Source organism: Cynara cardunculus (genome assembly GCF_001531365.2).
Source record: "Cynara cardunculus var. scolymus isolate 2C chromosome LG 1, CcrdV1, whole genome shotgun sequence".
In the NCBI taxonomy this organism is placed as follows: domain Eukaryota; kingdom Viridiplantae; phylum Streptophyta; class Magnoliopsida; order Asterales; family Asteraceae; genus Cynara; species Cynara cardunculus.
The window spans coordinates 12,486,489-12,496,969 of record NC_037528.1 but is presented as its reverse complement, the minus strand read 5'-3'; the positions used below and the strand labels follow the sequence as shown (position 1 = coordinate 12,496,969).

The following is a 10,481-nucleotide window of genomic DNA, read 5'->3' as shown; positions in this document are numbered from 1 at the left end:
GTCAAAACTTAATTTTAATTCATTGAACCACACCATAGTTACCATACAACCCTCCACACGCTAACGTCTCCCGGTTTTCTAATACATTTGGCGCACGTATAAATACACATCGTCCCTCCCGCTTACCTTAAATCTTCGATTTGTCTTCCGTCTCTGTGCTTCCTTCCACCTTCTTCTCACTCCTGCCTCCTTACAGTCGCATAATTTTTGTTCTTAATATGAGTAAAAACAGCACAGAGACTAACAAAAGGCTCAGCAATGGATCTTTCCGATCGATTTTTATGCATGCCGACCGTGTTGACATCTTTCTGATGGTTCTTGGGTTTTTTGGCGCCGTCGGAGACGGAATTGCGATGCCGACGATGTTGTTTATCACCAGCACAATCATGAATGATATCGGAGACTCTGCCACTGTTTCCACAAATGTCTTCACCGACAAAATTAACGAGGTCTATATTACACACACACACACACACACATATACACGTTTATATTTATTATTCTATAAGTAATAAATCTAAATCGGTTTTGATTCTTGTTTACAGAATGCAGTAAATCTCTGTTATATGGCAATTGGGATATGGGTAGCATGTTTTCTTGGTAGGGTGCTGCTTAGATTCTAATTTTATGTCAATATAAATTACTTTTCCGGCCATTTACTAGGGGAAAAAAATGGTTACCGACGAAAAACTTTCCGGCCGATTAACATATACCCGATATGGTTTCGCCGGAGCTTCCGATACGGGATTCTAATCATTTAAACAAACGATCGAATTGGTTATGTTATATGAGGATTAAATTTAAAAAATGTGTTTTGTTGCAGAGGGGTATTGCTGGGCAAGAACAGCAGAAAGGCAAGCATCAAGATTAAGATCAACTTATTTAAAAGCCGTTTTACGGCAAGAAGTGGGTTATTTTGATTTGAATGTAACAAGCACGGCGGAGATCATTACCAGTGTTTCCAGTGATAGCCTTCTCATTCAAGAGGTCATCAGTGAAAAGGTAAATCGCCGGCGGCGATTCAACTCGAACGCCATTTATTCCGATGATCAATTGGGTTAAGTTTTTTTAACGGTAATTTTGCAGGTGCCAGTGTTCGTGATGAATGTGTCGATTTTTGGTGGGGCTTATGTTGTGGGATTTATATTACTATGGAGGCTAGCAATTGTTGGGCTTCCATTCATCCTACTTTTAGTTATACCAGGTTTGATCTATGGAAGGGTTCTGATGAGCTTATCAAGAAAGATCAGGGAGGAGTATAATAAGGCTGGTACGGTGGCGGAGCAGGCGATTTCTTCAGTGAGGACAGTTTATTCTTTTGTGGGTGAAAATAAGACGATAACGGAATACTCTTCTGCTTTAGAAGGAACTGTGAAGTTGGGTTTAAAGCAAGGTTTGGCTAAAGGAGTGACAATTGGTAGCAACGGTGTCGTTTTTGCCGTTTGGTCTTTCTTGTCATGGTACGGTAGTCGATTGGTGATGTACCATGGCGCTAACGGTGGAACCGTGTTTGCTGTTGGAGCTGCCGTCGCCATTGGTGGACTGTAAGTTATTTTTGTTTCTGTCCGGCATTTCATCAAACAGGTTACCTGCATTCTGATTTCTGCATAGTGCATACACCCAAATTTGGGGTCTTCGATTTTGAAACAAACTAAACATTTTACGAGGAAAAAATGGAAAGAGTCAACAATCCTTTTTGTTTTTTGTGATATATTTTCGATTGGATTTATCAACATGAAATCAAAACCCTAATAATGGTGCGTTTGACTTTATTTTCTTATTGAGGTCATAGCTCATTTTGCATCTTTTTCAATGATGGATTATAAGAATATAATTAAATATGATAATGACAGATCATTGGGTTCTGGATTATCCAACGTCAAGTATTTTTCGGATGCAATCGCTGCTAGCGAACGCATAAGAGAAATGATCAAAAGAGTCCCGGAGATTGATTCCGATAGCATGGAAGGGGAGATATTACAAGAAGTTTCCGGCGAAGTCGAATTCAAAAACGTAAACTTTGCATACCCGTCGAGGCCGGAATCAGTGATATTCAAAGCCTTCAACTTCAAAGTTCCGGCAGGGAGGACGGTGGCGTTGGTCGGTGGGAGTGGTTCTGGTAAATCGACGGTGATTGCATTGTTGCAGAGGTTTTACGATCCTCAAGGAGGAGAGATTTATGTAGACGGGATGAGCATCGATAAACTTCAACTAAAATGGCTTAGATCACAAATGGGTTTGGTAAGTCAAGAGCCTGCTTTATTTGCAACCACCATTAAAGAAAACATAATTTTCGGCAAAGAAGATGCCGCCATGGAAGAAGTGATTGAAGCTGCGAAAGCTTCAAATGCTCATAACTTCATATCTCAGTTGCCTCAGGCCTACGACACTCAGGTTCTGTTTCCCACCTTTATATCTTTTAATATTCATAGCAACAACCATGAAATTGTTCAAATGCAGAAATCTCGTTATTTAAATGCTTAAATCTTTTCCAGAGAATATTTGATAAATAAATAATAATAATAATAATAAAAATTCAATTCAATCTTTTAGTTATTTCTCTTTCTAAATTTAAAAAAGTAACTAGTTTCATAAATAACTCCGGACCAAATAGATATGCAAGTAGCACCTCCATCACTTGTGGAAGTGTTCATAAATTTATATTTTTACCCCTCCGCGAGTTGAGGAGGTGTTACTTACAGACCTACTGACATTTTTGAAATATTGAGAGGGAATTGGCTAAGAGATGTCTAAAAATGAATGTTTTAACTAATTTTCCAATAATAAAATCATATGGTTCATATAGAAATCAGTTTTCATATGACATGTATGAAACAATACTATATAAATAATGTGTTTTCACATTTATTGTTTTACAAGACATGAAAAGTGCTTCGTATTGAGTTTTTAATAATATTGGACTCAAAAAATAAATAAATTGGCTGAGAAACCTCGAAGAGTTACCATTCATAATTATATTTACTTTAAAATCACTAAAACCGTAAATCAGTGCCACAAAATACTTTTTTCCTTGAGGTGTTGAAAGTTGCGAAATAGGCGTGTGGGTTTGTAGCCTACAACTTTGGCTTGCTTTTTGTACGTAGACGCAAGAGATTACGATTTTTGTTTTTTAATCATATACAACAAACAATATAAGTTGTAAGTCGTGTAAAACTGATAATAGTTGAGACGGTGATTTAAGATTAAAACGAAACCCCCAAAAAAAAGGGGGGAAGGTTGATGAAAAAGAGTCCCGATGAAGATAAGAATAACAAGTACAAAGGGGGAATTCTATTGTAGTGATTCATGATTGCGTCTGTTGATTCTTGGGTTGAAAGATCCCTTTTTTGTGCATAAATTAATCGAAAAGGAAACATGGAGTTGCACCAAAAACTCTGAATCACGACTTTCCAAACATTATTTTAACCGTAAAATGCATTTTTTTCTCAACCTTTCCCTTTCTTTCCGCATGTTACAATTGTCCACTCTAAAGTCTAAACTCACTAATTTATGCCTTTTTTTTAATATCAAAAGATAAAGCAAGTTATGTTTTAGATTATTAGTTTTATTGCTTTTTCTTAAATTAAATTAAAATTGATTAAAATCATCAATCTTTTAAACTAAATTCATTTTTTCAGTTGAATTTTCATTTTTCTATTAGTTTATGCATTGAAGTAAACTCGGTTCCAAGTTATAAAGAGAAACAAAATTACATGAATTTGTTTAAGGATTCCTATTTACGTAAAAAAATTGATTATTTTATTCGAATTTCTTAAAATTTATTTATATTTTATAATTTATAATAATTCTTCATGCTTAAAAAGAATACACATGGAGTGGTTGCTTTATTAAATTAAGAAGCCATGTTTTTACTTTTTATAATATCTGTAAAAAGAAACGAGTGTCTTATTTAGTTTTAGATATGTATACCGGTAATGTAACACATCCCAGGAAGCTTGGCATTTTATTTTTATCTTATAATATAAAAGTATGTTAAATAAATTTTGAAATATTTAAATATATATATATATATATATTATATTTAATTTTGTATCTGTTTTGAAGTATGAAAAAGATACTCGTATAATGTAGCGAGATACATGTCGATGTTAATATTTTGTTTTATTCTTATCTCTATCGATGTCAGAATCTGATTTTATGTGATTTTAAGAAAACAATAATGTTTTTATTTTTGAATAAAATATAAATTTGAAAAAATAACATAATATAATTTTTTAAGTTTAATGAGATTACAATATTGTCTTTATTATTTGATATCAAAATACAAACCTAATTTAATTACAATATTGCCTCCATTCTTTGTTAAACTTTTGATGATGACGTGACAAATGTTATTTACAATTGATGTGTTTAAACTTTTTAAATTATTTGTGTATTTAGAATTTGTGGTATGACAAATGTTATTTACATGTAGTCTTGGAATGTTAAAGAAAATATTGATATCATAGATTAAATATTTAAATATATTTTTGGTTGATTTATTGTCGGTTACAATCATTATATGATATAAATTAACATTGAACAACATTTAGAAGTAATAGGGTCATTTTAGCAGTTTTGTCATGTCTTGTCCTAATCGTATTAAACATAGGACAGATAATTAGTGTTGTTCATTCCGTCCTGTTCTATCTGATCGGGTCTGTGTACCAAACTTTGCCTAAATATCAAATTATGTAATTGCCTTGATTTTCATCGTATTATAATATAAGTTTTAATTTGTGGTAAACAACAGGTCGGGGAACGAGGAGTTCAAATGTCCGGTGGGCAAAAGCAAAGAATTGCAATTGCTCGTGCAATAATCAAGTCGCCTCGTATTCTTCTCTTGGACGAGGCGACAAGTGCCCTCGACTCGGAATCAGAACGAGTCGTTCAGGAGGCACTCGATCAAGCCTCCGTTGGTCGGACCACCATCGTCGTAGCTCATCGTCTCACCACAATACGAAACGCCGACGTAATAGCCGTCGTCAACAACGGTCAGGTGGTCGAGTCGGGCTCTCACAACGAACTCATCCAACTCGAAAACGGGTTCTACACATCCCTCGTCCGCCTCCAAGAAACCAAACCACACGACGAACCCACCAACCATTTCCCACTCGGACCATCATCGGCATTCGACGTCCACAACACGAGCAGCCGTCGACACTCGATAGTCAGCCGCTCGAGCTCTATAAACTCGGTCAACCACGGTGAAAACCCGAACTTGGCCAACGAAGAATTTCCGGTACCGTCCATTAAGCGGCTTTTAGCGATGAACGCTCCTGAATGGAAGGAAGCGTTGTTTGGGAGTGTAGGAGCTGTTCTATTTGGTGCAGTTCAGCCGGTTTATGCATTCGCAATGGGGTCGATGATATCGGTGTATTTCTTGGCTGATCACGATGAGATCAAGCACAAAACGATGATTTATGCATTGTGTTTTGCGGGATTGGGGGTTTTTTCGATGGTAATCAACATCATTCAGCATTACAATTTTGCAGCCATGGGTGAGTACTTAACAAAGAGGGTCCGAGAACGGATGTTGTCGAAGATACTCACCTTCGAAATTGGGTGGTTCGATCAGGATGAGAATGCGAGCGGAGCCATCTGTTCGAGGCTCGCGAAAGATGCCAACGTGGTATGGAATTTACGTTTAGTTGATGGTATTTCATTATTGTAAACGATCGAGTATTTCTCGAAAAGAAATGGTTCTTTTTGCATTTAGAGCGAACGATCATGTGAGCGATAATTTTGCAGGTGAGATCGTTGGTTGGCGATAGATCCGCGCTTCTAATTCAAACGTTCTCGGCAGTGATGATTGCTTGCACGATGGGGTTGGTGATTGCTTGGAGATTAGCGGTGGTTATGATCGCAGTTCAGCCGATTATAATCGTTTGCTTCTATTGCAAACGAGTTTTATTAAAGAACATGTCGCAAAAAGCCATGAAATCACAAGACGAAAGCAGCAAGCTCGCAGCCGAAGCGGTTTCAAATCTGCGTACTGTCACCGCCTTTTCATCTCAAGCACGAATCCTGAAAATGCTCCAAGAAACCCAAAAAGCGCCAATGCGGGAAAGCATTCGGCAAGCTTGGTATGCTGGAATCGGGCTCGGGTTCTCTCAAAGCCTTATGGCTTGTACTTGGGCTCTAGACTTTTGGTACGGTGGGAAATTGATTAGCGATGGTCATCTCGGGGCAAAAGCACTCTTCCAGACATTTATGATCTTGGTAAGCACCGGCAGGGTCATCGCAGATGCTGGAACCATGACAAATGATCTAGCCAAAGGGTCCGATGCGGTTCGGTCTGTGTTTGCAGTATTGGACCGTTACACCTTGATCGAACCCGAGGACCCCGATGGTAAAAAGCCGGAGATCATTACAGGCCATGTAGAGTTACGTGACGTTTACTTCGCTTACCCTTCTCGACCTGATGTCATGATCTTTAACCGTTTCTCAATCAATATCGAAGCCGGAAAATCAACTGCATTAGTTGGACAAAGTGGGTCCGGCAAGTCGACCATAATCGGGTTAATCGAACGTTTTTACGATCCGATGAAAGGTGTTGTTAAAGTCGATGGAAGAGATATAAAGTCGTACCATTTAAGAACTCTAAGGAAATACTTCGCACTAGTGAGCCAAGAACCGACATTATTCGCTGGTACTATACACGAAAACATCATCTACGGGGCATCAGAGGAAGTTTCGGAATCGGAGATCATCGAAGCTGCAAAAGCAGCCAATGCTCATGATTTCATAGCGGTTTTGAAAGACGGGTACGATACATGGTGCGGAGATCGAGGGGTCCAACTCTCCGGAGGACAAAAGCAACGCATTGCTATAGCTCGTGCCATACTGAAAAACCCCGCAATTCTGTTACTAGACGAGGCCACGAGCGCGTTGGATAGTCAGTCGGAGAAAGTGGTTCAAGACGCACTGGAGCGGATGTTGGTGGGGCGGACGAGCGTGGTGGTGGCGCACCGGCTGAGTACGATCCAAAGTTGCGATACGATTGCGGTTTTGGAGAAAGGGAAGGTGGTGGAGAAAGGGAACCATGGTTCGTTGCTAGGGAAAGGGGCGAGTGGAGCTTATTATAACTTGGTCACTCTTCAAAAGCCTAATTCTGCTAACCACTAAATTAAGCATTTTGGTGACATGGTAGATTCTAGCAACATTTGTGTTGTGAAAACCCCATTTTACCACCAAAATGGTTGACGTAGTTTAGGGTTATATGTAACGGGATTCAAAATTGTCGAATAATTAATCCTAGTTTGATGTTAATGATAAATTGTTATCATATTTTAATTATTATGGCATAAAATTCTTCTTTGAGTTAGACAAAAAAAGAAGCAACTTTGACAAAAAGAAACGAAGTGCCTTAGACAAATCTTTTTTGTCGCAGATAAAATATAGTTTTTGGGGATGGAATACGTCTCAAAATAAATGTCTACGGTTAAAATGACATATTGTTTTAGACAAAGCCATACATGGAAAATTTTGTAAGTGGAGAACTATTCGACTATAAGAATCGAATATGGGGATGTTTTTTACAAAATTATCAATAGTTTGTTGATTATGTCATTATTTTTCATATGTAAAGTTCTGTTTTCAAGTTTTTTATTGCAATTTTTTTTCAGAAGATAATAAATCTAAAAGTAAAAGCTAAAAATTAAGAAATGACACTAAGAGGAACTCGAACTCATATCTAGGTAAGAAGAGAAATCTTGTAAACCAACTCTACCAAGGAAAACTTATATTTTTATTGTAGTTTCAAAATATATATGATAACACGTAACAAATTGGTACGATGATACTTTTCACGACTCTACAATTTTTTGCACTACCACAAATGAACGAAATGGTGGCACGTGCCGTCATATTCAATACACTGGGTCCGTCCCTAGTTTTGGAGATGCATAACTATTACACTTTTAGTTATTTTAATAACAACTTTACCTTTGTTTAATTTTTCATTATTTACAACTCTTAAATATTTGTACATTAATTAATAGTACATCTAAGAATTTAGTTATTTATTTTTTTAAATTGCACACTTATTTTGAAATAAACTTAAATAAAAATTAATATGGACACATATATTATACGTATTTATTCTAAAACAATTGGATGACTTAATCAGCATAACATAATTAGCGAAATGTGCTTATCACTAAATAAATTTAAATTAAATCATAATATTTATTTAACTATTAACAGTTATAATGATATAATTATGCGGTTAATATCGTAATTTTTCAAAACTTTCAAATTATCACACTAAAGTTTTTTTTAAGAGGTTGTCTCAAGTTATGCTGGACTAATCTCGAAAAATTATGACTGCAAAAAATCAATTCCGATAAGCTCAATCATCACAATTTTTTTATTTACATTTAAAATAAAACCTTGGACAGATAGGATATCACACTAAAGTTTGTGCTCTAACTTAATTAGGCATGCATTACAAAATCTATTTCATATGGATCGAATTTCACGTGAACATGTTCATGAGTTATAATTGAGAGCCATTGCGATCAAAAGTTTGAGTGTTTTTATCAAACTCGTTTTTCTTTTGTTTTTCATTCTTCAGATATTTATGCACGTTTAAACTTTATGATTTCTCGAGAGAAGTTGGATTCTTATCAATATATCCCGTCACTTTTGATTGGTTTTCCTTTTGCTTTGAGCGAGTGGTGGATACATAAACTTTTATAGTTAGAGGCACACTTATGGGTGTAGATTTTTTTTTCAAAACCAAATAATTCATCCGGATGAAAACGGTTTTGGATTTTCCTTTTCGTCTTAAACAGTTCAGTTAACCGAATAAAGATAACTTATTCAGGTCGATTTTCAATTGACTTTTTACTAATTCATCGAGGTGTATAATTTTTATATTTTACATTTCGAACGAAAATATCAGTGTGTACTCCAAATGGACCAATTAACAATCAAGATATCAAGTTGGGGGCCCTTGCCTTGTTCTTGTTAGAGGCCCTTGCCTTGTTAGACATACAATAGAAAAATTTACCAAACACATATTTTTATAGTCTTTTTTTTTTTTAAATTGATGGGTTTGTTGGGGGTCTAGTACCCCTACCAACATAAACTAAATCCTCCCCTGCTTTAAGCTCTCAAATTTCTTAACATAAACATTTTTACCTTTTTCCCTTCGTTCTTTTTTGTCACATGTACACATGGCTCATTGTTATCACTTTAAATAACGCATGCATGTGTTGTCCCTGTGATTTCGAGCCCTTTTTTAAAGGAGAGGAAGGGAAAGAGAAAAAAAATCTTGTGTTTTCAAGTTTTTTTTAAGAGAAAAAGAAAAATAATGTTGATTTTCCTCTCTAAACTTTTCTTCCAAACATGGAAGAAAATAAAATGAGAAAATTTATAACAATTAAAGATATTTATGAAATTACATTGTTGGGTGCGGGAAGGAGTCCCTTCAAAATTCAACTTTTTTAAGTAATTTAGGAAAAGGAATTGTGTTTATGGTTTTAGTTCTCACGAGTCGCATATGACTGGTTCCCCCCCCCCCCCCCATTGGCTTGATTTGTTTTAACGAAGCCCCCTACTTCCTTGCTTGACAGTCATAACCTCGTACATTGATTGTTCTGTTACCATCATTTCTTTCAAATATGCTATAAGGATAACATTGGTGGATGGTTTTACTAAACGAGGCCGGAAGCGCATTGGATAGTCAGTCGGGAGAAAGTGGTTAAAGACGCACTCGAGCAGATGATGGTGGGACGAACGAGCGTGGTAGTGGCGCATTGGTTGAATACGATCCAAAGTTGCAATACGGTTGCAGTTTTGCAGCTTATTATTCCTTGGTTACTCTTCAAAAGAAATGTACTTCTGCTGCTAATCGTTAAAGCGTTTTGGTGACATGGTATATACCAGCAACATTTGTGTTGGAAAAACCTTTTTTAACGCTAAAAAGGTGTGTGTGTTTGTGTACGATCGTCTCACACTTTAAAAAAATAAGTGTTTATAATTGAAATGGTATATAATTTTAGACATATAATTATTACACTCTTTAGTTACTCAAATGACAACTTTAGCCTTATTTAATTTCTATCTATTTTATAACTCTTAAATATTTATGCATTAATTAAGAGTATATTTAAGAATTTACTTATTTATTATTCAAATTAAGACTTATTTTGGGACAAACATAAATAGAAATATGAAGACTTATTTTTACACGAAGAAAATATCGGTTTTATACATATTTATTATAAAACAACCGGGTGACATAATTAACCAAAATATGTTTAACAGTTAATGCCAAAGCTATGTTTGGTAAAAATAAGTTAGCTTATTTTTTGGGTACATGTTTGGATACACATAAGGTAACTTATTGAAACGTTACTTAAAATAGTATTTTGATAGCTTATTATCATTTTTTTTCCAATTATAACCGTCATTAATATTAATTTTATATTTACTATTAATTATAAATAAATATCAATAAAATTTAAACATTA

General features: G+C 35.6%; 1 protein-coding gene across 2 annotated transcripts; it reads left to right on the top strand.

Annotated features, from left to right (window-relative positions):
* The first annotated feature begins 207 nt into the window (after positions 1-207).
* Positions 208-7,279, top strand: LOC112522495 (ABC transporter B family member 15-like). Of its 2 annotated transcripts, none has more exons than XM_025131665.1 (7): positions 208-449; positions 546-600; positions 848-1,002; positions 1,087-1,544; positions 1,854-2,394; positions 4,754-5,632; positions 5,752-7,279. In XM_025131665.1, exons 1-7 carry the CDS (start codon positions 219-221, stop codon positions 7,126-7,128), a joined length of 3,696 nt encoding a protein of 1,231 aa, XP_024987433.1. In that variant the 5' UTR covers positions 208-218; the 3' UTR covers positions 7,129-7,279. The 2 variants fall into 2 exon arrangements, with proteins under 2 accessions (XP_024987433.1, XP_024987423.1); XM_025131655.1 differs by having other exon boundaries at positions 824-1,002.
* The last annotated feature ends 3,202 nt before the right edge of the window (positions 7,280-10,481 follow it).

Excerpts from the sequence above, each read along its gene's own strand:
- LOC112522495 (XM_025131655.1), top strand. The coding sequence starts at position 219 with ATGAGTAAAAACAGCACAGAGACTAACAAAAGGCTCAGCAATGGATCT. Across the intron at positions 601-823 it reads ATGGGTAGCATGTTTTCTTG|AGGGGTATTGCTGGGCAAGA; the intron begins GTAGGGTGCTGC and ends GTTTTGTTGCAG. Across the intron at positions 1,003-1,086 it reads AAGAGGTCATCAGTGAAAAG|GTGCCAGTGTTCGTGATGAA; the intron begins GTAAATCGCCGG and ends GTAATTTTGCAG.